Source organism: Paroedura picta, chromosome 3 (genome assembly GCF_049243985.1).
Source record: "Paroedura picta isolate Pp20150507F chromosome 3, Ppicta_v3.0, whole genome shotgun sequence".
NCBI classification, from domain to species: domain Eukaryota; kingdom Metazoa; phylum Chordata; class Lepidosauria; order Squamata; family Gekkonidae; genus Paroedura; species Paroedura picta.
Genome location: NC_135371.1, coordinates 4,080,394 through 4,107,773, shown reverse-complemented (window position 1 = coordinate 4,107,773; position 27,380 = coordinate 4,080,394). Strand labels below are relative to the sequence as shown.

The 27,380-nt window shown below is 51.0% G+C and overlaps 3 protein-coding genes across 4 annotated transcripts in view; all 3 read left to right on the top strand.

Moving 5' to 3' along the window:
* LOC143834181 (uncharacterized) overlaps positions 1–9,911 on the top strand; it is a 28,844-nt gene extending 18,933 nt beyond the window's left edge. Inside the window, 1 exon segment of the mRNA XM_077330783.1 lies at positions 9,060–9,911. Coding sequence (XP_077186898.1) covers positions 9,060–9,612 — 553 coding nt within the window. The 3' untranslated portion in view covers positions 9,613–9,911.
* Positions 390–9,015, top strand: LOC143834109 (SCAN domain-containing protein 3-like). 2 transcript variants are annotated; one of them, XM_077330710.1, is made up of 5 exons: positions 390–606; positions 1,060–1,204; positions 4,619–5,430; positions 8,038–8,169; positions 8,783–8,938. In XM_077330710.1, the coding sequence occupies exons 3-4, from the start codon at positions 4,693–4,695 to the stop codon at positions 8,053–8,055; spliced, it is 756 nt and encodes a 251-aa protein (XP_077186825.1). In that variant the 5' UTR covers positions 390–606; positions 1,060–1,204; positions 4,619–4,692; the 3' UTR covers positions 8,056–8,169; positions 8,783–8,938. The 2 variants fall into 2 exon arrangements, with proteins under 2 accessions (XP_077186825.1, XP_077186824.1); XM_077330709.1 differs by lacking the exon at positions 8,038–8,169 and having other exon boundaries at positions 8,783–9,015.
* A 3,191-nt stretch (positions 9,912–13,102) lies between the features above and the next one.
* LOC143834179 (uncharacterized) lies at positions 13,103–26,941 on the top strand. The gene is made up of 5 exons (XM_077330781.1): positions 13,103–15,347; positions 16,250–16,370; positions 17,697–18,705; positions 21,516–21,519; positions 25,995–26,941. Exons 1-5 carry the CDS (start codon positions 14,631–14,633, stop codon positions 26,655–26,657), a joined length of 2,514 nt encoding a protein of 837 aa, XP_077186896.1. The 5' UTR covers positions 13,103–14,630; the 3' UTR covers positions 26,658–26,941.
* The last annotated feature ends 439 nt before the right edge of the window (positions 26,942–27,380 follow it).

Sequence of the window (27,380 nt, the reverse complement as noted above, 5' to 3'; positions counted from 1 at the left end):
CCCAGGGAATTGATGGGAGGGGGGGCACTGGCCCAAAACTCAAGGTGTGAGGGCCAGCCAATAGGCAGAGAAGATGTCCATGGACTACAATTCCCATGAGCCCCTGCCAGCTCGCAGGGGCTCATGGGAATTGTAGTCCATGGACATCTGGAGGGCCGCAGTTTGACTACCCCTGGTCTTAAAGGTGCTAACCGGACTGAAAACAGAGACGACACGTGCCTGCCTCCCTTGTAAGATTGCAAAGCTGACCCCCCCCCCGTGCGCACCCCCCCGTCTTACTTGCGAGTAAACCTCCCCGGGCTCCGCCTGCTATACTTTCCTCGGCATTTCTACAGCTCTCCCTGAGCTCTCCGGCCATTCAATAGCGAAGTCTCCCCGAGGAACAGGAACTCAGCCCTCCGCACGTCTCTAGCCACGGGCTCCGTCCCTTTAACCCTCTCGGTGCTGCAGGGGAGAGGGGAAAGGGTTCCTCTCCTCTCCGGGAGGAGCCGCACCGGACGGACTTCCTGCTTTTGGGGAGAGACTTCGCAACTGAATGGCAGAAGTGGACAGGGGAGGCTGCGAGGACAAGTGTCGCCGTCGGAGCCCGGGGAGGTTTACTCGCGAGTAAGTCGTGGAGGGGATAAGCTCTGCGATCCAGTGCTTTCTGCAAAATCATTAATCCATGCTCTTCTTCCTTGTGTATCTGTACGATAGGAACAAAATAAAAACAGGATCATATTGTAGAATATGGCTTAGTCCAGGGGTAGTCAAACTGCGGCCCTCCAGATGTCCGTGGACTACAATTCCCAGGAGCCCCTGCCAGCATTCGCTGGCAGGGGCTCCTGGGAATTGTAGTCCACGGACATCTGGAGGGCCGCAGTTTGACTACCCCTGGCTTAGTCTGTTTGGCAGCACAGCCAAAAACATCAATCCAGCCCTTCATGGAGCAATGGCTCCATGCAGATATGAAATTGCACAGGGGATAAGATGGAGCCTGGTGGAGCCCCACAAACCCCTTTCTTCTGAGATGTTTGGTTTCTTTGTGCCTTTGAAAACTTTCCCTCTCCTCCTTCACAGCCAAGTGAGAAAGAGGCATCTTTCCGCAGTCAGAGGTGACCCAAGAAAAGGGGGATGTGATAACTGTATGCTACGCTCAATGGCTGGTTGGTTTTCTCTCTCTGATGAAGGAGCGGTGATCCAGAGGACAGGCTGCAGTCGCTCTGTAAGTATTGGCAGCACATAAAATCATGCACATAAAAAGAGCCTAATGCTGGGAGCGATCGAGGGCAAAAGAAGAAGGGGGCGACCGAGAATGAGGTGGCTGGATGGAGACACTGAAGCAGTCGGTGCAAACTTAAATGGACTCTGGGGAATGGTAGAGGACAGGAAGGCCTTCAGGATCATTGTCCATGGGGTCGCGATGGGTCGGACATGATTTCGCACATAACAACAACAACAACAAAATCATGCTATTTTGATAAACTTCCACTCATATGATCCCTTGGAATTAGAGCTCACCTCCCGGTGACAGAGGTCAGTTCCCCTGGAGAAAAGGGCTGCTTTGGAGGGGGGACTCCATAACATTATACATCCCTGAGGCTCCTCCCTGCCCTAATCCCGCCCACTCTCCAAGCATTTCCCGCCCCAGAGCTGGCAACCTCCCCCCCCCCCACACACACACACAGGGTAAAAGTGCCGTCTCCAAAAGAGATGCAGATTTGGCCTGCGAGGGGTTAAGGCGACCGAGTTCTCTTCCCAGAGAGGCCTCTGTGTTTGTGTGCATGTTTGTTTCGGTGGGGGAGAGATGAAAAGAATGGTGGAGACTTTTTAGGGGGAGGGGACAGGGTGCTTTTGATGCCCTTTGCAGAAGGAGGTCGAGGGGGGAGTGCGTGGAGAAGCAGGTGAGTAGGAGGGGGGGGTGAGCAATGGGGAGAGATCTACCTGCCCCATCCATGCAAGCGAGTGGGGAGATCTTTGCAAGGCTCCCCACTCCCTGACCCACCCCAGAAGGAAGCCTCCAGAGAGGTAGAAGGTCCCTCCCAGGTTCGAATCCCCAGAGGAACCTTGGCCCAGACCTCAGGGGTCAGCACCCTGCAGATGGGGCAGGGGAGAGAGTTATATGTAGGCACCCCACCCCACCCCAGCCCGAAAGGCCCTTGCAGTTAAACAAGACGGAAGAGGAAGGGCACAGAGCTGGTCCCTCCCATGCAGGGTTGGTTTTCCCACAACGGAATGGTTGTCAAGGTTAAAACACAGTTGACAACTCTGGGTTGGAAAATTCCTGGGGATTTTGGGGGGAGGGAGCCTAGTGAGGATGGCGTTTGGGGAGGGGGACCTCTGTGGTGTATAATGCCATAGCATTTTCTGTAGGATTCCTAGCTCTGTTTGGAAAGAGCTGGAGATTTTGGGAGCGGAGCCAGGAGTGGACGAGATTTGGGAGGATCTCAGTGGCACATCATGCTACGGAGTCCCCCCTCCAAAGCATCCATTTTCTCCAGAGGAACTGATTTCTGTTGCCTGGAGATGAACTATACTTCCAGGGGATCCCCAGGTCCCACCAGGAGGCTGGCATCCCTAATTCATCTGCTCTCCACCAGGGCCATTTTCTTGGGGGAAATGATTGCGGTTGTCTGGTGGCAATCTTGGGAGACCTCTAGGCCCCACCTGCAGGTTGGCACCCCAATGAGAATGCAGGAACAGATGGGGGAGATCTATTCCTCCACCTCAGGGCTCCGTCCCCTTCATTCTCCAAATGCAACAGTGAAGTCTATTAGTTGGGAAAGAACTGATGTGTGATTGGCCAAATGGGTTGCCCTGCACCTGGTAAGGTGGAAACCCCTTTTGAGAGGGGGGGAAAAGGAGGGGAAATGGCAGTTAGGGTGATTGGCAATTAAGAGCGACAGTTAAGAAAGACAGTTGGAGGACCAGCAGTTGCAGAATGGCAGTTGGGGGGAGAGAAGGGAAGGGGAAGGTTGAAATCCAAGAGGATTCGAGGGAGAAGAGACCACCCGTGGAAAGAGATGGTTCAGAACAGCTAGCCTGGAATCCAATGGTCCTTTGACACCAGTAAGATTTTTGGGGATGGAAGCATTCGAAGTTCAATGCTCCCTTCGTCAAATTTGACTCTTGAAAGGCTTCAAAAAGCAGAAGCTGATTTTGTTTTTTTAGAAAAAGCAAATCTGCCATTCATGGCGCATTTTTGAAAGCCATATTGGATCGGGAGATGAACCGATGCAAAAAGTAGCAAAGGGGTAAATGATAGAAAGCCACAGTTACTTAGCTGCTGATGAATGCCCAATGTTTCTGAAGGCTGGCTTCAAAGCTTATGTACAAAGAGTGTATTGTCTTCTCAGATTATAGGACCGCATTTTAAGAATGTAAGAGAACCCATGTTGGATCAGGCCTATGAAGAAGAAGAGTTGGTTTTTATATCCCACTTTTCACTGCCCAAAGGAGTCTCAAAGCAGCTTACAGTCGCCTTCCCTTCCTCTCCCCACCACAGACCCCCTGTGAGATAAGTGAGGCTGAGAGAGCTCCCACAGAACTGCTCTGTGAGAACAGCTGGCTGCATGTAGAGGAGCGAGGAATCAGACCTGACACGCCAGATTAGAAGCTGCCGCTCTTAACCACCATGCTATTGGTCCACCTATTCTAACACTCGATTGCCACGCATTATTTGAAACTCAGGTTCCATCAGAAGGTTCACCAGCAGAGCCAGAACTCCCAAAGCCCTCTCTGTGTTGTCCCCCAAGCACTGAGAAGACAGAGCTTTACTACCCTAGACAGACCAGCCCTTCTCAGCTTTTTTAGGCCACCGTTCCCTACCTACTGGGGAAGGCACTGGCAAACCACCCCGTATTGAGTCTGCCATGAAAACGCTAGAGGGCGTCACCCCAAGGGTCAGACATGACTCGGTGCTTGCACAGGGGATACCTTTACCTTTACCTTTACCTCCCTACCTACAGCTTGTGATAGATAACAATAATTGCCCCTCCCACAAACTCACAAGCAAAATCCTCCCCCATCCCTCCCCTCTCCCAATCTACTCATCCTCCAGAGGTGATGTTATAGGGACCCCTCGAGGAGGGGCCAGATTGTCTATCAGCCTGGCCTCAATCAAACGCTGGTGGAAGAGCTCTGTTTTGCAAGCCCTGTGTTAACTCTGACAGGGCTTGTAGCTCTTCTGGGAGCTCATTCCCTGGTCAAGGCCAGACAAACTTCCCATGGGGCCAGGATTTTTCCATTGAGAAACCCCTGAAACGTTCTTCCGGCTTCGAGAAACCCCAGAAGCGGCATGATCATGCAGAATATGGTTGGGAAGCATAGATGTGTACACGTCCACCCAGGACCCCTCCCCTTCCACCCCTTCAGACTCAACATTGGCCATTTTGGGAGGGGCGGTTCAGGTCGGCATGACCATACGTGATCATATCTCCTGATAAATGTTTCGCAAATTTAAATAATGTATATAAAACTTAATGAACTCCCACCCATTCAGGAAACCCTTCCAGAGCCATCAGGGAATCCCAGAGCTGAGAAAACCTGGCCTAGAACTCCTAAATACAGACTGGAGCCACCAAATCAAAGGACAAGCATTTACCTGAGTTTCTTCTTTATTTCCCCCTGTTCTCTACAGGCAGAACCTCCGATTGCTGCAACCTGTTCTGAATTGCCTGCAGAGTGATAGCCTTTCTATAGGATCACGCGAGGATGAAGATGGAAGAGCAAGCTCCCCCAAGCCCCACACTAGTAGACAGAGCAGAGGGAACCGGAAAATCCCCTCTTGACTCCCAGGCTGGGAGCATCCGAGAATTCCTGCAAAGGCGGCCACAAAAAGTTAAAGAGGAACCGGGAGAGGGTTCCTTTCAGCGGTGGGAAGCCCAGTGGCAGGAGTTCCTAAAGACGGTGGAACCTCCTCCAAGAGGCTGGGGGGCCTCGGAGGTACCGGAGGACCCCAGAACGTGGGAGGACACAAAGGCCTTCCTGGCCTCCTTCGAGCAAGTGGCCGAAGCCTGCTGTTGGCCCCCAGAAGAGTGGGTGGCCCGACTCCTGCCGGCCCTGAGTGGGGAAACAAAGCAGGCCTTCAGCCGCTTAGATCCCCGAGACAGGCGTGACTACAGGGCAGTGAAGGCAGCCATCTTGCGTGGGGACGCCCTGAGGCGGGAGAGGCAGCGCGAACACTTCCGGCATTTCTGCTACCAGGAGGCCCAGGGGCCGAGAGGGGCTTACAGCCAGCTCCGGGAGCTTTGCCATGGGTGGCTGAAAGTGGAGCGGCACACCAAGGAGCAGATTCTGGAGCTGTTGATCCTGGAGCAGTTCCTGGCCATCCTGCCGCCAGAGATCCAGAGCTGGGTGAGGGAATGTGGCCCGGAGAGCTGCTGTCAGGCAGTGGCCCTGGCGGAAGGCTTCCTGCTGAAGCAACCAGAGGCCCAGAGGTGGGAAGAACAGGTGAGGACAGCCCATTAGTGTGGTTCTGCCATGCTACATGGCCGGTGGTGGGACAGGGGTTGAGATCTCAGTCTCTTTTGCAACAGAGAAGGCAAGTGGTAGCAGAGTGAAGCTCCTTGCTTGCCTCGCCTCAACTGACCATGCCTCTCCTTGGCTGGGAGAGGCTGTGGCTCAGTGGTAGATCATCTGCTTAGCATGCAGAAGGTCCCTGGTTCAATTCCTAAGGAAATCTGCCTGGCCTCAACTAGAGGCCTTGTGGAATGAGCTTTGTGGAACGAGCTCCCAGGAGACATCAGGGCCCCGCCTGGTAGAATGAGATCCCAGAGAACATCAGGGTGCTGATAGAACTAATACAGTTCCAGAGGGCCCGCAAGACAGCTCTTCCACCAGGCTTATGGTTGAGGCCAGCACACGCAGAAAATCTAAACAGCAGGCAGACCCCCCTGCTGGTCCCGTATCTCCCATTTAAATAAATATGAGTAATATAATAGGTTAAATTTAAATAAACAAATAATAGTTTTATTGGCTATCATACTGTTTACATGACGTAATCTACTCCAAGATGATTGAGTCAAGAGAGATGAGCTGTAAATCTGCCTGTGTGAAAAACTTTAAAAGTAAAAAAGAAAATTATCCACAGATTGACCCTCATGCTGTCATGTGGACACTATGCTTAATCCTGCCCACTTCACTGTGTCCTGTCAGATGAGGGGTGGGGGGTGGGAAGGAAAGGTTCTCCGAAGAGAGCTAGTTGTGATTTCTCCTTCCTTAATGGGGCCACTAAGCAGGGGGAAGGGAACTGGGTGGGGCCCTTGCCCTCCCATGCCTGGGATTTTGCTCTAAGAGACACCTCTCTGCTTTCTCAGGTGGTCTTTGAAGAGGCGGAGGTGAATTTCTTTGAGGTGGCCCACCCTCTTTCGGAGAGCGAGCGAAGGCAGTGGGGCGTGGATGCCAAAGAGGAGGCTGAAGGGGACACCTGCCAGTGGGGTACAGAGTGAGGTCTTTGGGAGCCCTGAGTTCTTGCCTGCAGGCTTGCCAGCAATCGGTTGGGGAAGACCTGGAGTCTTTGGGGGTGGAGCCAGGAGTGAGCAGGATTTGGGGCAGGGAGGGATCTCAGTGGCGCATAATGCTATGGAGTTCACCCTCCAGAGCATCCATTTTTTCCGTTGGCCCTGCAGAATCTTTGATGACTCGAGAGCCAAATCGCATGTTAAGTTACTGGGAAAAGTTTGAGGCTAGTGGCATCTTTAAGGCCAACAAAGATTAATTCTGGGTATGAACTTTGTTGGTGGTCAAAGTGCCACTGGACTAAAAAAAAGAATTCTGTTGCTTCAGGCCAGCCTTTCTCAACTTTTTTACCATTGAGAAACTCCTGAAACATTCTTCAGGCTTTGAGAAGAATGGTTGTACAGAATATGGTTGGGAAGCCTAGCTGTGCACACACCCACCTGAGGCCCCTCCAGGCCCATCATTGGCCAGTTTGGGAGAGGGGATGGGTCGACATAAGCATATATAGTCATATCACCCAATAAAGGTTTAACCAATTAAAAAAATATATTAAAAATTAACTCCCACCCATCCCGAAAACCCTCACAGGGCCGTCAAGGAAACCCCAGGATTTCACGAAACCGTGCTTGAGAAAGCCTGACCTGGAGGCTTTGGGGGTGGAGCCAAAAGGTTGGATGTCTACCAAATATAAATATACAAATTTACATTTGTTGTGTGCAACTTATAGGATTCAAAAGTTAAAAACATAAACAAAGCCCATAGGTTAATCTTTGAAATCACAAAATGTGTCCCAGACAACGCTAGACGCAATGCATTTTGACCCCAAATGGGTCATCCTCAGAGGTCTGATTACACATAAGATGCAGTGGAACATGCGACCTGTGAGATGCACACAAAAAAATCTTTTTATTCTTTATTAATACCAAGAGCTCCTACCTGGATTATTTCTGCCAGCTCATTAGTAGCAGAAACCGAGACAGCATGGTGTAGTAGCTAAGAATGGCAGACTCTAATCTGGAGAGCTACGCGTGATTCCCCACTCCTCCACACACAGCCCGCTGGGTGACTTTGGGCCAGTCACAATTCTCGTAGAGCTCTCTTAGCCCCACAGGGTGTCTGTTGTGGAGAGAGGAAGGGAAAGGTGTTTGTAAGCCACTATGAGATTGCTTCATGTGCTAGAATGCAGGGTAAAAAAGCCAGCTCTTCTTCTTCTCTCTAGTAACAGGTTTAAAAAAGCAAGAGGGCTCCAATATTTCCTAAAGAAAGGCAAATCAGAGAGGTTAACCATTCATCTCTCTGCTTCGGCATTCCTCCTCTGCAGCTGTTTCCTTTGTATTTCCTAAAGGAAGGAGGAAGTGTATTCCCTAGCCGTTGAGTGCATTCTGTGACATCACAGCAGCTCAGCCAATAACTAGGGCCAACCTGCAAATCAGGGAACATTTTCAGTGGGACAGGATCGGGTTATCAAGGTGCAAGCTTCCCTAGCCGTTGCCTCTGGTAAAAAAAGCCAAGTGGCCACCCCTAACTGTCCGCTGACTTGGGGCAGTGGCCTTTGACCTTAGATTCTTGGCTGTGAGTCTCTCTTTCTCTTTGCCACAGAAGGCGGGAGGCCTGTGAGGGAGATGAAGATGGAGACTAGCCCCCAAGATGGCCTTCCATTGGAAAAAAGTCTAGAGCCTTTCTTGAGAGGATTACAAGACAATGTTTCCTTCCTGGCAGAGGTGGCTGAGAGTGAGTATTGCTCCACAGATCTTTTGGGAGAACATCCCACGCATAACTAGGGAGGCTGCACATTGTATTGAAGTAGTGGAGAAAATATTGCACCTTCTGGAGAGCCAGCTTGGTGTAATGGTTAAGAGTTTGGTTCCCGACTCCTCCTCTATATGCAGCCAGCTGGAAGACCTTGGGCCAATCACCATTCCTCTCAGGGCTCTCTCAGCATCACCAACTCACAGGGGGTCTGTTGTGATATCTGATATCTCCCCTAGGATGCCCCCTATCTGTACAAAGTCCCCTTGGAATGCAAAGAGAGTTTTGTTTTGCAGGCCCTGCAAAACTCAATGAGCTCCAGTGAGGCCTGCATTTCCTTTGGGAGCTCATTCCACCAGGTGGGAGCAAGGGCTGAAAAGGGCCTACCCCTGTTTGAGGCCAGGTGAACTGCTCTTGGGCCAGCCTGTTGGAACCAGCAGAGTGTAACATTTTTGGGGGGGGGACGTATTCGGAGAGGCGAGCCATCAGGTTACACCGGGTTGGAATAGATGGACAGTACGGCCCCTTCCAGCTCTAGGATCCTATGATTCTAACTAGCGTTTCTTCCCTTGGTGTCCCATTTCTGCCCCCACAGGAAGCATGTGGGATGTTGGGTCAGAGGAGGAAGCAATTGTGGGGCTGACGGAACAAACTCGACACCCAGGAGCAGAAGAAGAGAACGCCAGCCATCGACCCGGGCCAACAAGGCTGCCCACAGGGAAGGCGGAAGCAACAACGGAGAAGCAGAGCTTCAAAGCCGCTGCGTGCCTGGGTGGGCTTTTCCGGGAATTCCCCAGCCAGCCGAAAGAACAGAAAGGGAAAAGCAGGAACAGGTACCCCGGGTGCCGGAACAGCTTCACTTGCAAGTGGAGCCTGAAGGCGCACCAGAGAGCCCACACGGGCGAGAAGCCCTACAAATGCCTGGAGTGTGGGAAGAGCTTCATTGTCAGCTCCAACCTGATCTCCCACCAAAGAATCCACACTGGCGAGAAGCCCTACACCTGCTCAGAGTGCGGCATGAGCTTCAGCGCCAGCCGGAGCTTGAGCTCCCACCAAAGAATCCACACGGGGGAGAAGCCCTTCAAGTGTGCCGAGTGCGGGAAGAGCTTCACCGACAGCAGCAGCCTGACAAAGCACCAGCGGATCCACACGGGAGAGAAGCCCTTCAAGTGCCTGGAGTGCGGGAAGGGCTTCAGCGTCAGCTCCAACCTCATCTCGCACCAGCGCATCCACACGGGGGAAAAGCCCTACAAGTGCTCCGAGTGCGGGAAGCGCTTCAGCCAGCTCTCGAACCTGACGTCGCACCAAAGGATCCACACCGGGGAGAAACCGTATCAGTGCCTGGAGTGTGGAAGGAGCTTTCGGTGGAGTTCCGATCGGACGTCCCATCAGAGGATCCACACACGGGAGAAAGCGCATCTGTGACGCTCTCCCACCTGCGTACACCACTACGGACACGTGACGGACAAAACTCTCGTGTGAATATTAGCCAACAAACACAAACTGTTGAGAAGCTGTACAAATGCTCAGACTATAGAGAAAGCTCCTGGAATAAATCTAGTCTTGGAGTCTTTCCCAAAAGCCATGGAAGAGTGTGTATGTTGAGAACCTTTTGTAATGTTCAAGGACCATGAGAACAATGGGGAACCTAGACATGAAACTGAACAGACACTCCTGAGCAGGGGTAGTCAAACTGCGGCCCTCCAGATGTCCATGGACTACAATTCCCAGAATTCCTGGGAATTGTAGTCCATGGACATCTGGAGGGCCGCAGTTTGACTACCCCTGCTCCTGAGGATTGGAACAAACAATTGCTTGATTAGAAAAGATTCTGGATTTTATTACTGACAGCAGAGTTCGTGGTTTTGCTTTCTCCCCTTTCATATATCCATATTTTATTAGGAAATAAATTTCTTGCTAATGACACACAGAAACAACGAGTTGGCTTTCCTTGCATATTTCTAAGTGTTGTCCATTGTTGCAGCCCATCAGGGTTTTTTAGTAGTGTCATTCACTGTTTTCTTGAGAGTACGCCGCATTTAAAAGACCCAAGTAGTGTTCTTAGTATTTATTTATGTATTTGAATTTCTAGACTGCCCTCTCCACCAAAGTGGAATCAAGGCAGTGAGAAACATATAGAAAGACACTGCAAGTAAAATCTCAATTCAGCATTTTAAAAACATTTCTGAAGCATTTTTTAAAATTCCGCCCTTAGACACAGAACCCAAACCCAGGGTGGGCGTGCAGGCAGCCAGTATGATGCTGCTGCTTGTTTTACTGGCCTCAAGCGTAGGCCTGGTGGAAGAGCTCTGTTTTGCAGTCCCTGCGGGCTGTTTCTGCACTAGGGATATCATTTGGATTTCCATTTTTAAAGGGTCAACTTTTTTGTCCATTTCCGCACTGAAATTTGCTTCTTCAGGCTCAGTCCTTAATTGCCCCCTCACTTACCCTGCAGCAAAGGAAGCCCCAGAAAACCAGAATTCATCCTTCCAAGTGGGGTGTAACTCAGGGCTGCCCAATTTGGAAATGCATGCAATCGAGTTTTCTCCTGCACCCACCATTTTGAGTATTTTGGGAACACCCCTTTCCTCGTCATTGTCATCCCTTCCCCTTCCTTCCTTTCCATCCCTCCATTCCAAAAAATCTGCCTATTCTTTTTAAGGGTGGTCATGTTTAAAACACTGTTTCAAAGGTTTTTTTTTTAAGTCTTGCAGTCTTACACAGTAACGTTATCTGTTCCACTTAATATTTCTGGTAAGGCCTTCGAGGAGGAGCGTGTGTCATGGCTTAAGTGCCACTCAGCGCTTCGCATCCACTCAGGACGGCTGCCTTGCCCCTAGAATCATAGAATCATAGAGTTGTAAGGAACCTCATGGGTCATCTAGTCCAACCCCCTGCACTATGCAGGACACTCACAACCCTTTCGCTCACCCACTGTCACCTGCCACCCCATTGAGCTTTCACAGATTCAGCCTCTCCGTGAGATGGCTATCCAGCCTCTGTTTAAAAATCTCCAAAGATGGAGAACCCACCACCTCCCGAGGAAGCCTGTTCCATGGAGAAACCGCTCTGACTGTCAGGAACTTCTTCCAGATGTTTAGATGGAATTTCTTTTGAATTAATTTCATCCCATTCATTCTGGTCTGTCCCTCTGGGACAAGAGAGAACAATTCTGCTCCATCCCCTATATATGGCAGCCTTTTAAATACTTGAAGATGGTTCTCAGATCCCTGAGTGCCTCCTCTAACCAGCTTGCCTGTCTGTACAGTGACCAGCCAATCGCCTTCTGTCCCTCACCCGTGACCACCTCCTCCTCCTTCCACTTTCCTCTGAGGCTCGGAGGCTGCAGATCCCTGCTGCATGAGAGCTGCCCCTGTCGGTGAGTTCCCTAACAGCTACCTGCAGCCTTTCCAGGTCCTGGGGGGAGGAGGAGGCTGTCCATGGGTTATTCCACCCCCCCCCCCATCTAGTGCCCATTTTGTTCCTGAATGCAATGGGCTTGGCCCCTAGTAATGTTATAACATTATAACCCAGGCTTGTTCTTTTTTAATTACATTCAGGACACTTTGGGGGAAGGGGGGCAAGTGACCAAGGGTGCAGAATGGGGCACAATGAAAACAAAGGTGTAAGCAGGGGAAGGGAGCAAAAAGGGGAAGGGAGCAAAGCATGATGGGAGGCTGCCCAGACTCTGGGGAAGGCTGCTTGTGAATTTCAGCCTAGGAAATACCAGGAGGAAAGCCCAAATGTGGAAATACTCAAGTCAACTCCAAAGTGAGGCTGAAAGAAGGTATGTCTTCTAATGTGAGACGGCACACTGGACTAGATGGACCACTCGGCTCATCCATCAGGGCTCTTATGCTCTTCTGTTCCTCAGGTCAGCATTAGGGATGTCCGGACTTTCCATTTAAAAGCTGCCTACGGCAGAGTCTGCACACATAGGATAATGCACTTTCAAGGTGCTTTGGCAGCTGGATTTTCCTATGCGGAACTTCTAAAGTGCATTGAAAGTGCATCATCTATTGTGTGCAGACTCTACCTAGAAGCTCTGCCTCCATTTATTTTTCTCTCTGTATAGATCTGCCTTTCTGTCCATCTGTATACGTGGATCTATATGTGTAAAGGTAAAAGTATCCCCTGTGCAAGCACCGAGTCATGTCTGACCCTTGGGGTGACGCCCTCCAGTGTTTTCATGGCAGACTCAATACAGGGTGGTTTGCCAGTGCCTTCCCCAGTCATTACCGTTTCCCCCCCAGCAAGCTGGGTACTCATTTTACCGACCTTGGAAGGATGGAAGGCTGAGTCGACCTTGAGCCGGCTGCTGGGATTGAACTCCCAGCCTCATGGGCAGACAGCTTCAGACTGCATGCCTGCTGCCTTACCACTCTGTGCCACAATAGGCTCTATCTATACGTGTATCTATCTATAATTGTCTCTGTGTATATCTGCCTCTCTCTGTCTGCATATGTGTATCTACTTTTGTCAATCTGTATCTGTTTCTCTCTCCGTATACACGTGTCTCTAGTTGTCTGTCTGTGTCTCTACAATTGTCTATCTGCATCTCTCCAGCTTTGGGCTGCGACGACGTCTGGAGGGGGTTAAGTAGGCCGAGCTCGGCTGCCTAGAGCGGAGAGCAGGGCGTGGGGGGAGGGTCCCAAAATCCCGGTTCCAGGCCCGGAGGGGCGGGGAGGGCTTTGGTGGGCAAGCGGAGGAAGAGCGAAGGAGAAGAGGGGCTGGAGGGGAACGAGCCTCCCTGCTTCCTCCCGGCCTTGATCCAGCTGCAGGCGAGATCCTTCCCTTTTCCCCTGACCAGGCAGGAGGCAGAGGCAGAGCTCTCCAGGGATCCCACCTTTCTCAGAGGCAGCCGTGGGGCTCATCTTGGCCAGGCTCTTCCTCCTAGGCAAGGTTGCCAACTCCCGCTTCTGCAATTCCTGGAGATTGGGGGGTGGGAGGGGGTGTGACGCCAGCAAGGTTTAATGCGGTCGAGCCCACGTCCCGCCGTTCCTCCAGGAGAGCTGCAGTCTGGGATTCCGGGAGTTCTCCAGGCCCCGCATGAAGGTTGGCAACCCTCCCGGGTTCTAAGGCACGTGGGAGGGCCAGGAAGAAGCCACTTCTGCTGTGGAGGAGGCATCGGAGGCGCCACACCTCTCGTTGTGTTTCCTTCATGTATACCTGGCTTTTTTTCTCCCCAGAGAAATCCCACAAAGCTGCTACAATAATTCTTTGTTTTATCCTCACAACAAGGACTTTGCCCGGGACCCCAGAGAGGCCTTAGCCTCGGACCCCAAAGACCTGCTGCTAAGTAGGCAGTACTAGCAGTGACGGTCCCGTTCATCATAAATCAAGATGGGTCTCCGTATTCGTCGGTCTGCAGCCGTAGGAGAGAGAGAGAGTCCCGGAGCACCTTCAAGATGAACCGAATTTGTGACAGAACAAAACTTGAATCCAGTGGCACCTTTAAGACCAACCAAGTTTGAATCGAGATTTGAGCTTTTGTGGGCACACCCTGAATAAATGTTTGTTGGTCTTAAAGGATTTTGTTCTGCCACTACAGACCAACGTGGACCCCCACCTGAATCTTAAATTTTGCGGCAGGTTTTGTATGTGAAGAAGCTCATCCCCAACAGGAAATTCTGGTTGGTAAGGTGCTCCTGGACTCTTGCTGTTTTCTATTCAGTATAAGGCAGCTTCAGGCATGTTTAGGTTTTTTAAAAAAATTATGTATAGGTTTCGATCTCTCTTCTCCTGACCATAGTTCAGTATAAGAGAAGAAGAAGAGCTGTTATTTTTTAACCCTCCCCATTTTCATTACCCAAAGGAGTCCCAAAGGAGCTGCTTTATTATTATTATTCTTGTTATTGTTACTTGGCCAAGGCTGGCTCCTGGCAGCTTACAATTTAAGACCATAAAATACAGTACTATAAAACAGTGAAACCCCTTACTTTACCACATAATACAATACAGCAGCAGAAATTTAACCATCAACAATTATCTTTTCCAGCAGCCAATGCTGACTCAGCGAGCCTCCTCCTCACCTGACCCCCTGCTTGAATGCAGGTGGATAATAGATGTAGCAATGTCAGAGATATCCAAGACATCTAAGGGAGGGAGGGAACCCAAGGAGCTTCCTGTCCTAACCTCAACCTTTCCCTTCCTTGAGAGCTCTGAGAGAACTGCTCTGCCAAGAAAAGCTCTAAGCTGTGCCTGGACCAAGCTCCCCCAGCTGGCTGCATGTAGAGGAGTGGGAAATCAAAGCTGGTTCCCCAGAATAGAGTCAGTCACTCTTCAGCCTAAACAGAGTTGTGCTTCTTCAGGTGTCTGCTCGTGTTTATGTTTGCTGTTTTGAAAAACAGGTTTTCATCTCTCTTCCCCAGGCCAAAGTTCGGTCTTCCTGTTTACCTCCCTTCCTGTTTTGTGCTGTGTGGCTTTCTTCGCCAGACAAGGAAATGGAGGGGCAGGACCCCACTGGCCCCACTTTAGCAGAAGGGGCAGGAAAAGCCCTGCAGGCCCTCCAAATGAAGGAATTTCTGCACAGGCGCTTGAGGGAACCGGTGAAAGAGGAACCAGCGGAGGGTTGCTTTCAGCACTGGGACGTTCAGTGGCAGGAGTTCCTCAGGAATGTGGAGACCCCTCAGTCACGGTGGGCAAGTTTGCAGCTGCCAGCGGAGGCCACCCCGTGGGAGGACGCCAAGGCCTTCCTGGCCTCCTTCGAGCAAGTGGCCAAGGCCTGCCAGTGGCCCGACGGAGAGTGGGTGTCCCGACTCCTGCCGGCCCTCAGCCAGGAAACTGAGCAGGCCTTCCTTAGCCTGGATGCTAGGGACAGGGAGGATTATGGGAAAGTGAAGACAGCCATCTTGCGAGGAGACGCCTTGAGAAGGGAGAAGCGGCGTCAACACTTCCGGCGTTTCTGCTACCAGGAGGCCGAGGGACCAAGAGGGGCCTACAGCCGGCTCCAGGAACTTTGCTGTCGGTGGCTGAGGGTGGAGAACCACAGCAAGGAGCAGATCCTGGAGCTCCTGGTCCTGGAGCAATTGCTGAGCGTCCTGCCCCCGGAGATCCAGAGCTGGGTGAGGGAGAGCGGCCCTCAAAGCTGCTCCCAGGCGGTGGCCCTGGCCGAGGAGCTCCTCTCGAGGCAGCAAGAGGCCCAAAGACATGAAGAGCAGGTGAGAATACAGAGTATCCCTGCCCAAGACAGAACATGCCTTCTTTGCCTTGAGGCTAAGGGCCAATGGTCCATCCATTTATCCCTTCAGTCACAGAGAAGGTGAGCGAGCTATAAACTGGGACAGATTAATTGTTTGCCTCTTCTTGACTGTCTGCTGTGGTTAATTCATACCCAAAGCTTTTGGAGCCCTAGTCCAGCCACAAGCCTTATTAACCCTGATGGCTTTACCTCCAGCCCACCCCCCAGCCTAGGTGATCATCTTTGTACACTCAGCTCATGCAGAGGAGGAAGGGAGAGAGGGAGAAAGAGCAGGTGGTCTTTGCCATCCTAGTGGGTGCAGAGCCCTGTCACTGCAGCTGTATAAGAACCTTAAAAGAGGCCATCTACTCCAGCATCCTGTCTCACACAGTGGCCAACAACAGGGCATAGAGTCTGAGGCTTTCCCCTGAGTTTGCCTCCTGGCACTGATATTCAGAGGTTTATAAGAGCAGAAGAAGAGCCCTGCTGCATCAGACCAGTACTCCACCTAGTCCAGCGGCCTGTCTCACACAGTGGTCAGCCAGTTCTTCTGGACCGCCAACAACAGGGCAAGAGAGGCTGAGGCCTTCATAGGAGCAGAAGAAGAGCCCTGCTGGATCAGAACAGTAGTCCAATCTAGTCCAGCTTCCTGTCTCACACAGCAGTCAACCAGTTCCTCTGGATGGTCTACAACAGGACATAGGGACTGAGGCCTTCATAAGAACAGAAGATTCCAATAAAGCCAGGCATAATTTCCCCCTCGTGTGGGGTAGTGGAACTGCTAGGTTCAGTGCAGGGAAAGAAGAACCAGGACTTCTCTTGGCCCAATGTCACCCCCTCCCCACCTTGTGCCCCTAAAAAGGTCCCTCTGTGCTCTTACAGGTGATGTTTCAAGGTGCATTTGAAGAGGGGGCTGCAACAGCCTCTGAAGCAAGCCGGGCTCCGTCAGTCCTCGAACTGAGGCATTCGTGTCCGGACAAGGAGGGAGAAGGCAGCCTATTAGGTAAGCAAGCCAGGCCGGGGGGAGGGGGGGCTTAGTCCTTGGGGGGCTCCAAAGCTCGTTCCAGGCTTCTTTTTCTTCCAAATTGTTGTTAAGGCAAAGAATAAGGAGTGAGGGAGGTTGAAGAAGAAGCAGCCCTGGTGTTTTGTACATAAAAGCTGTCCCCATTGTGGCAGCTGGGTTAGCCTTGTTAGTCTGCCACAGAAAAACCAAAGGGTCCGGTGGCACCCTCAAGATGAGCACCATTTTTTTGAGCAGAAGCATTTGCAAATCAAATCTCAGATGCTCCCTTCATCTTACGTCTAATGAAGCGGGGCTCTGACTCGCCAAAGATAACGCTGAGATACTTTTTGTTCATCCCTGAAGTCCTTTTTCGTTTCCCTTAATGCTTCTTTTCTTTATGGCGTTTGAGGAAGAACCATACTCCTTAGCACTTAGAGAGCCTTCTGTGACATCACAGCAGCTTAGCCAGTTACGATGGACCTACATCAGGAAACGCTTATCTTCAATTTCATATCACTCTCCTTATTAGGAAAATGGGTCGAGTACCTGTTAGTGTGTCAGAAAACAAAATGGGCATGTGGAAAAATAAAAAGGACTGGAGTGAAGACGGATCAGAATGGGAAAGTCATGTAGGCTGGGTGAAATGTGCCTTGATGGCAAAAAAAAAGTCACTGTGAAGCTAAAACTGATCCAGATCAAGCTGGGCATTTGGTTTATTTCTCAGGGAGGGGGGGGGGTATAACACATCACATTTCTGTCTTATCTGGGAGTCTCCCAGGGAATGGTCTAGAAGTAAGGAAGTGCTGGATGGAATTCTTTAGCAAGACCATTAGGAAAGGTTCTTTCCTGTGTCTGAGTGGAGTTCATTAGCAAGTCCATTAGGAAGTGTTTTTCCTTGTCTGGGTGGAGTTAATTAATAAGTCCATTAGAAAGTGATTTTCCTATATCTTGATGGAGTTCATTAGCAAGTCCATTAGGGAATGCTTTTCCTGTGTCTGAATGGAGTTCATTAGCAAATCTGTTAGAATTGCTTTTCCAGCATTCATCCCTTGGGAGCATCCCAGCTAAGACAGGAATGTGATGCATTATGTCACAACCCCAAGAAGTAAATAAAATGTCCAGCAACTATTCATACCCTCCACACTTTAACATGGGGAGATTCCCAACTTGACATGTCCCACCTTTGAAGATGCAAGCCACACTTAATGGCAAAATGTCAGGAACAGACCACAGCCACACCATCCAGAAAACCCACAACAGCCAGTAGACTCCAGCCGTGAAAGCCTTCCCCCAACTCATTGCTCTTTGTTTCTTTCTCTATGGCAGCTGGCAACAAGTGGGAAAGTGCGACAGAAGAGAAACCACATGGGATCCTCTCAGGAAGGCCTGAAGAGCTGAAAGGGAACTTCTGGAACCAAGAGGGAGCAAAGGAGCCAGATGGAAATGTATCGGAGAAGAGGACCTGTATGCCCGTCCTCTGCCAGGATAGAGATTTCCGTGACTTCCCAATCCGACAAGAAAATCAAGCCGAAACGAAAAGAGGAAGGTCCCTTGGTGCCGACTGGCAAGTGGGCACGGAGGAACCACCAAAGAGAAGGTTCACGCTTGGGAAGTATTCCAGCCCAAGCAGAGACCTCGATGAACGGGAAGTGCTCCACGCGGGTCAAAAGCCGTACAAATGTTCCGAATGCGGCAAGAACTTCACCAGGAGCACGAGCCTGACGTCCCACAAGAGAGTCCACACGGGGGAGAAGCCCTATCAATGCACAGAGTGCGGCAAGAACTTCACCCGGAGCACCACCCTGACTTCCCACAAGAGGATCCACACGGGGGAGAAGCCCTACAAATGCTTGGAGTGTGGGAGGAGCTTCAACCGAAGGACCAACCTCACGTCGCATAGAAGGATGCACACCGGGGAGAAACCATACAAATGCTTGGAGTGCGGAAAGAGGTTTGGGGACCAGTCCAGCCTCGTGAAGCACAAGAGGACCCACACGGGAGAGAAGCCCTACATGTGCCCGGACTGTGGGAAGGGCTTTACGACCAACACGAATCTCATGTCCCACCAAAGGATGCACACGGGAGAGAAGCCGTTCCGGTGCTCAGAGTGCGGGAAGGGTTTTGTGACTGGCGCAAACCTCGCTTTGCATCAGAGAAGTCACACAGGGGAAAAGCCCTATAAATGTTTTGACTGTGGGATGGGCTTCAGTCAGGTCACGACCCTCGTGTCGCATCAAGGGATGCACATGGACAAGAAGCCATACAGTTGCTCAGAATATACCGGGAGCTTTAGTGAAGGGCCCTGTCTTAATGCATATCAGATAATATACACAGGGTAAAAAAGAACCACCACCATTCAAGTGAAGAAGAAGCATCAGGCTTTATGCCCCACTTTTCACTATCCAAAGAGTCTCAAAGTGGCTTACAATCACCTTCCCTTTGTCTCTGCACAACAGACTCCGTGTGAGGTAGGTGAGGCTGGGAGAGCTCTGAGGCTGGCAGGTGAGGCTGGGAGAGCTCTGGGTGACTGGGCCAAGGTCACCCAGCAGGCCTCATGTGTTTCCGATTGGGTTACAATTGCCTTCCCTTTCTCTCCCCACAACAGACACCCTGTGAGGCAAGTGGGGCTGAGAGAGCTCTGAGAGAACTGTGACTGGCCCATGGTCACCCAGAAGGCCTCATGTATCTCAAAGCAGTTTACAATCACCTTCCCTTCCTCTCCCTACAACAGACACCTTGTGAAGTAGGTGAGGCTGAGAGGACTCTGACAAAACTGGTCTGCGAGAACACATCTAAAAGGACTCTGACTGGCCCAAGGTCACCATTACTGGCTGCATGTGGAGGATTAGTGATGGAATCAAACCCAGATCTCCAGATTAGAAGCTGCCGCTCTTAATTCATGTTAAAGAATCCATAAGGGGAAAATCACGCAGACTGAGCGTTCTCTCTCACACAAAGCAATTGCATTCCTTATGCTATTAAGATACTCTAATAACACACAGGCCATATCAGCTTCTAGAAAAAAACTCTTAGTATAAAGCAGGCCCAATTATACATTTGAGAAGCTACGACTTTGGGAGAATGGGAAATCAATGCAGAATCAGAGGAACGTTTAGACCAGTGGAAAGCTTCCATTGTTTATTTGCTTGCCATTGCATGTTCACATTTGTACCTAAAATAATCTCCTTGATTTGTTTCCTAATATTGGTTTGCTTCCTAATATTATTGTGGCCAAGGTGGTCTAACTCGGCTAGTTACACTCTACTCGAATTGTGGCACATTCCTTGAAACATGCACAGTTCTTTGGAGCAAGAAGATGAAGGAGCCTTTAAAAAAAAACCGCCCCACCATCTTGTGGATTCCAGTTTCATGCTCTTCCCCTGGAGACTTAAGACACCTTTATTGGCATAATTATTCCACTGGAGATAAGATCCCAGACTCCCAGGTAGCTATGGCAAATTGAATCTTATGTAAGAATCTACATCAGCCATTCTCAACGGGGACCATGTAGCCCATTGAGGGGGGGGGGGTGTCCTGGGAGATTTGTTGGGGGCCACAGACTGATAAATGCTAGAAGGGGAGTCCAAAGGGGCCCCTGGTAACTAAACTGATGAAATACCCTTTTTGTCATGTATTACGTCACTAATTTCTGGAAAGTTCAACTATCAATGGAAAGAAAAAGAAATCATGTGATCTGTTCCTTTATGTGCATTTGAATGTGTTTTTAAAAGGTATTTATTAGATTTCTAGATCAGCTCAAGGCATACATATATCTTGAATTAATGCATTCAAGAAGAAAAAACAACACCCATGCTTCTCTTGGTGGAATGTTCTAAAAATCTGTCACACGTATATTTAAGAGAAGGTGTGTCAAGTATAGTTATTTCAGACTTAGCTTAGGCCTTTTTCACCTAAGTCATGGTGCAAAACAAAGGCCAGTCAATCCCACAAAGCCACAAAACCGATAATAAAGGAGCAACAAAAACGGTGAAATAATAAACTTCTTTAAATAGATAATTTTTTTTTCATCTCTGTTCTTTGAACAAACTCATCTGGAGCCCACTAAAATTAAGTCTGGATTCACTCTCATTTTCACAGTATATTATTTTCATCTGTTGCTTGCCCCTTATTCACATCTGATTCATGAATCTCACAATTTGAAATTAGGAATATATCCTCATTGGCCATTGGCTCAGTAATGAAACAGAGAATCCAGTGTAGTCTACCCACTATTCAGACAAGGATCTGACTATTCAGGATCTATTCAGACTATTCAGACAAGGATCTAATTTCAGCCGTTTTGTTGTTTCTTCATTATCGGTTTTGTAACTCATGGTTCAAGCAGCCAGCCTCCTGCAGGGGTCCAGAAACTGAGAATGGTTATGATAAGGTATGTATAATTATGTCACTTTTAGTTTAGGGCTTTTTTTAGCCTGGCTCATTACACAAGCAGCCAGCCTACTGCAGCTACGAGCCTACGAGCTCTTTGCAAATTTAAACTCTGCCAGCAATCCCCACCTCTTATTTTTTCACAGAAATTCTGTCAGGTAGGCCAGGCTGAGTTCACCACAGGACATCCGGTGAGCTTCTATGGCAGAGCTAGGGATTTCAACCAGGGTTATCAGGTGCACCACACTGGCTTTCAAAGTGACTGACAAAGGTCCTTGAAAGCTCATGCTCTCAAAATCTTGCTGGTTCTCGGGTGTTCCCAAACATGAATCTAGGAACCTTTCCAGCACTCGCTTGTGGAATCTAGCACTGGAGATCCTGCAGATTTGCGGAACCGCCTTTTCCACTATGCCACCTAAAGAACCCTGAGGTAAACTGGCTTAGGCTCCCCAGCCCAAACTGGCTTAGGCTCCCCAGCCCAAAAGAGGTGAACTTGGCCTCAACCATGGCCAAAGCCTTTTCAACCTTAGCCCTGACCTGATGGAATGATCTGCCAAGAGAGATCAGAGGCCTGCAGGACCTAAATCAGTTCCACAGAGCCCACATCCCCCAAATTCTTCTAAATGGGGCTGATTATACGTATATAAATGTTTTGATGACTATACTGATTCTGATTGTTTTAATCAGCCCTTTTCAACCTTTTGACCACGGAGGAGAGCCTGAAATCAGTTCTGAGACTTTGAGGAGCCTTGGAAGTGATGTCAGCTGATCACGCCCCACCATCACCATGCCCCCAGAAGTGACATCACTCCCCCCACATGTGCACACACCCACCCTGAGCCCTTAGCCCTCCTTTTGCTCTCTCCCCTGTCTTTATGACTACTAGGGAGGCTCTGCCTCTTGTAGGCTGGAAGGAGAGACTTCAGGGTGGGGCCAGGAGTGGGCAGGATTTGGGGCAGGGAGGAACCTCAGTGGATTATCATGCTAGGGAGTCCCCCCTCCAAAGCATCCATTTCCTCCAGGAGAACTGATCTCTTTAGTCTGGAGATGAACTATAACTCCAGGGGATTCCCAGGTCCCACCTGGAGGCTGGCACCCCTATTTGCATGTCTCCCCCCCTAATTAGAGGAAGGGTGCTTGCACTCGAAAGCTCACACCCTGAATAAATCTTTGTTGGTCTTAAAGGTGCCCCTGGACTTTATTGTGCTACTTCAGACCAACACGGCTACTCAGTTGAATCAATCCCCCCCATGGGAAAAGTCAGCACCTTTTTTTGGGGGGGGGCATTTGGAAAGGGGGTGCAAAAGATTTTGCAGATTTTGCAGTCCACAGGGGAGCAAGCTGCCTCAGGGAGGGAGGACATCCTCTCAGCCCCCCTCCACGGAAAAGAAGGAGCCAAGATCCCAGCAGTCGAAAATGGTGCTTTGGTGTTGCATCCTGACAAGAGTTAAGCAAGCTGAGTTGTGCTTCCTAGAGAGGACCACAGTGGTGGCTGCTCTTTGGGGTGGGGGGGGTTGGTTTTGGATTCCCCCCCTCCCCTTCACAGCTGCAGGGAGAGGAGAGGAGAGGAGAGAGGAGGGGTGAGCTGGCCAGCCAGCCAGCACGGACTGGTAGGTGCTTGCAGGGGTGGGCGGGGGATGGTGGAAGGATATAACAGAGACCGCAATGAGCCACCCCCCAAACCCCCCTAATTGCTCCTAGCCTTCCCTCCTGCCTTCCCGCTGCCCCTCCTGCCTTCCCACCGTATCCAGCCCAAAAGGAGCAGTTGTGCCAGATTTCGGCTCCTCCAAAGGGCCCCCTTGCAAGCCATATCCAGCTCCCTAAGAAGAGCCCTGAGCCGGATGAGACCAGGGGTCCATCTCGTCCAGCATCCCAGTAGGGGTGGCTCTCCAGATGTCCATGGACTACAGTTCCCATGTGCTACGTCAACATGTGCTGGCAGGGGGTTATGGGAACTGTAGTCCATGGACACTGAGAGAGCAACAGTTCCATAAGAACATCAGAGAAGCCATGTTGGATCAGGCCAATGGCCTACCCAGGTCACAGTAGGGCCAGAATTCCAGACGCCCAGTTGCTGTTGCCCTCCAAGCACCAAGGATGCCAACCATCAGTGCCCTAGATAGAGTGTTCCCTCAGAGGTGGCCAAACTGAGGCCCTCCAGGTGTCCAGGGACTACAATTCCCAGGAGCCCTCGCCAAGACATGGTGGCAGAGGCTCATGGGAACTGTGGTCCATGGAAATCTGGAAAACCTCAGTTTGGCCACCTTGGATGACATGCAATGATCTGAAGTGTTTGTACCCTCCTTTTTTCTTTTCTCACCCCCTAGGCAGAAGATCCACATCCCTGGTTAGATTGCAGGGATCTGTTCTAGAATTTTCTGCATTGTGACCCTCTCTTTGTAATGAAAATGGAGGAGCATGATCGCGCAAGCCCCGCCGTAGGGCAGAGGTCAGCAGGAATCGGGACAGCCCCTCCTGTCCTCTGGGCTGGGAATGCCAGAGAGTTCTCCCCAAGGAGGTCAGGGGAGCCCGTGAAGCAAGAGCCGCGAGAGGGGCAGCATCAGCAGTGGGAAGTCCAGTGGCAGGAGTTCCTCCAGACCGTGGACTCCCCTCACTCGAGATGGGCAAGCCCAAGACCACCAGAGAAGCCCTCCCCATGGGACAACGCCAAGGCCTTCCTGGCCTCCTTCGAGCAAGTGGCCGAAGCCTGCCAGTGGCCCGAAGAAGAGTGGGTAACCCGACTCCTGCCGGCCCTCAGGGGAGAGGCCGAAGAGGCCTTTATTGGCCTGGATGCCCCAGACAGAGAGGATTATGGGAAAGTTAAAGCAGCCATCTTGAGAAGGGACGGCGTCAGCAGGGAGAAGATTCGGCAACACTTTCGGCACTTCTGTTACCAGGAGGCCGAGGGGCCGAGAGGGGCTCTGAGTCGACTACAGGGGCTTTGCCAGGGGTGGCTGAAGGCTGAGAGGCACTCCAAGGAGCAGATCCTGGAGCTCTTGATCCTGGAGCAGTTCCTGATCATACTCCCGCCGGAGATCCAGAGCTGGGTCAAAGGATGCAACCCGGAAACCTGCTCCCAGGCGGTGGCCCTGGCGGAGGAGTTCCTGCTGCGGCAGCAAGAGGCCGAGAGGCCGGAGGAAGAAGTGAGGCCATGTCTTTGTGTTCTCTGTATGGGTCCTCGTGGGTGGCGGGGTGGTGGGGTGAAGCAGAAAGCAACATTACGCCCTTGGGTGGGAAAGTGACGTCTCCAGCCAGCTTGGTGTACTACTTAAGAGTGGCGACCTCTAATCTGGATAAGTGGGTTTGATTTCCCACTCCTCCAGAGGGGGTCCACGGCCTTTCCCCATCTGCCTTAATGGGCTTGGCCTCGAGACAGGGAATTGGCCACTTCTATGGCTCCCCATCCCCCTTAGAATCATAGAGTTGGAAGGGGCCTCCTGGGTCATCTAGTCCAACCCCCTTCCCGAGCCTAAGTGAGTTCTCGGCCCCTGCAAGGGGATGGAGCACACCTATTCCCACCTTAAGCCACGCCCTGTCCCTGAAAGCCCCTTGCCTGGCTGCCAGACCACCTCAGAATCTTTTGGCTACATTGCACACACTCGCCAAATGATAAGTCCCTCTCTGCTGTTGCAGGTGCCCTTGGAGGAGATGGCTGGGAATGTCCCTGAGGCAGGCCAGGATCTGTCCAAGAGTGAGCAGGTGTGGCTCCTGAGGGGCATCAAGGAAGAGGAGGATGGAGATATGAGTCTGCAGGGTAAGAAGGGGGGCCCTGTTTCTTTCCCCGTAATGATTTTAAACTGGACGAGGTGGTTTTAAGAACAACTTTAAAGCTTAAATTTAAATTCATGTTTATTATATGTATAATTTATTTTGTATTGACTGTTTTATACCTGATGTTAGTTGCTAGGGGGATATAAAAATAAGGAAAGGTGGGATATAAACATAATTATCATCATCATTATTATTAACAACAGCTGGCTATTACCCTTGGTGTAACAGTGAAGAGCAGCGGCTTCTAATCTGGTGAGACAGGTTTGATTTCCCGCTCCTCCACATGCAGCCAGCTGGGTGACCTTGGGCTTGTCACAGCCCTGATAGGTCTGTTCTCTCAGAGCTCTCTCAGCTCAACCTACCTCACAGGGTGCCTGTTCTGGGGGGAGGAAGGGCAGTGATTGTAAGCCGCTTAGAGACTCTTTGAGGCAATGAGAAGTAGGATGCAAATCTGAGTGCCCCAATTGTCTTAAGCTTTGTTCTTATTCCTGTTTTTAGGCCATCTACATTGTTATACTCTGGAGGGGGTGTATTCTGGAGGGGGCAGGCCCAGTGTTTTTATTTGTTTGCCCCGTCCTCAACCATATGCCTGATGGAATAGGGCCATTTTACAGGCCCTGTAGAACTTTGGTAGTTCTGTCAGGACCCGGTCTCCACAGGTAGCGTAGTCCACCAGACTGGAGCCAAAACTGAAAAGGCCCTGGCACTAGTCAAGGTCAGACACTCTTCTTTTGGGTCAGGGACCGTCAGCAAATTAGCATTTTATGATCTTAGCGTTGTTCTGGTGGGGAGAGATTCCCATCTTGCCATGTCCTACCCCTGTTGTTGGCGAAACGCCAGGGACTAAGATGACCAGACCATGGCCACACAGCCTGGAAAACCCAAAGCAGTCAATTGACTCCAGTCATGAAAGCCTTGGACAATTCATTAACCCAGCCCTTCTCAACGTTTTTATCAGTGAGAAACCCCTGAGATATTCCCCAGGCTTTGAGAAACCCAAGAAGTGGCGATCGTGCAGAATAGGGTTGGGATTCATACCTGTGTACGTGCTCACCTGGGACCCCTCTGGGCCTACTGTTGAACTCCTTCGGGTAGTGAAAAGCAAGGTATAAAAATCAACTCTTACTAGGGTTTTCTCTCCCTGTTCCGGCAGGAGGAAAGCAGGAGAATGAAGAGGCGCCCAGAGAGACCTTAACCAAAGGAACTGAGAGCAAAGAGCGGAAAGAGAATTTCTGGAATCCAGAATCACCAGAGAGCCAAGAGGGGAACCTCTCTAAGGATAGGAGAGATGAGTCCTCCCACGAAACCCCGGCGCAGCCAATCAAGCAAGTGGGCAAAAGAAAAAGCAAATACCTTGGAGTTAACTGGAGACTTGAGCCTGAGGAGCAATCAGACCCAATCCGAGGGACGTGCTCCGGCCAGAGGGGGCCCCTTCCTGAAAGCGAAACCCTCCAGCGGGAAGAGAAGCGTTACCGATGCTCCGAGTGCGGGAAGCGCTTCAGCAAGAGCACCCACCTGATCCGCCACCAGATCATGCACACGGGCGAGAGGGGCTACCGGTGCCCCGAGTGCGGGAAGACGTTCAACCAGAGCGCCCACCTGACCTCCCACCAGATCATCAACACGGGGGAGAAGCCCTACCAGTGCTCCGAGTGCGGGAAGAGCTTCAACAAGAGCACCAACCTGATCCGCCACCTGCGGATGCACACGGGGGAGAAGCCCCACAGCTGCTCGGACTGCGGGGGCCACTTCTCGGACAAGTCCAGCCTCGCCCAGCACCGGAGGGTCCACACGGGGGAGAAGCCGTTCAAGTGTCCCGAGTGCGGGAAGCGCTTCAGTCACCGGGGGAGCCTCCGGGCGCACCAGCGGCTGCACACGGGGGAGAGGCCCTACACCTGCGCGGACTGTGGGAAGAGCTTCTGCGACCAGTCGAGCCTCATCCGCCACAAGAGGACCCACACGGGGGAGAAGCCGTATCAGTGCACTGAGTGCGGGAAGCGCTTCAGCCAGAGCACCAATCTTACACTGCATCAAAGGATGCACGCCAGGGGTGGGGGGGAACTTCCCTGTGCCCCTCCCCACCCACTCAGCAGTGAGATAGCCGTCTTAGCCTTGTGGCACCTTTAAAAGTAGCCTGCTTATGGGGCTGTGTACTGTTGCAGGCGAGGTGCCACTTACCCAGAAACTTACGCATGAGTGAGTTGCTGATGGGGAAAGAAGTTCTCTGAATCAGGGGTCTTTTAGACGCTTGCCCTTCCTTGGCAGAATGACTTGACTCATGTTTTGAGGGTCCTTGGTCATTTCAGTTGGGTGACTTTAATAGCTACAATTTTTTTTTGAAGGGGGGTAAATTGTCCCGGCAATGTTTTTGTATTGAAAGACGAGGCGTAATAAAATATAAAAGCGTTCAACTGTATATATCTCGTTGCCTGCGGAAAGCATTGCAGTTGGGGCTGGGGTCTAAAGCCAGCGTGGGGTCGTGGTTAAGAGTGGCAGCCTGTAATTTGGAGAACTGGGTTCGATTCCCCACTTCTCCTCCACATTCAACCAGCTGGGTGACCTTAGGCCAGTTCCGGTTCTCTCAGAGCTTTCTCAGCCTCACCTACCTCACAGGGTGCCTATTGTGGAGAGAGGAAAGGTAGGTGATTGTAAATACTTTGAGGCACATGAGGCCTGCTAGGTGACCTTGGGCCAGTTATGGTTCTCTCAGAGCTCTCTCAGCCCCACCTACCCCACAGGATGTCTGTTGTGGGGAGAGGAAGGGAAGCTGATTTTAAGTCACTGAGACACAAGGCCTGCTGGGTGACCTTGGGTCAGTCACAGTTCTCTCAGAGCTCTCTCAGCCCCACC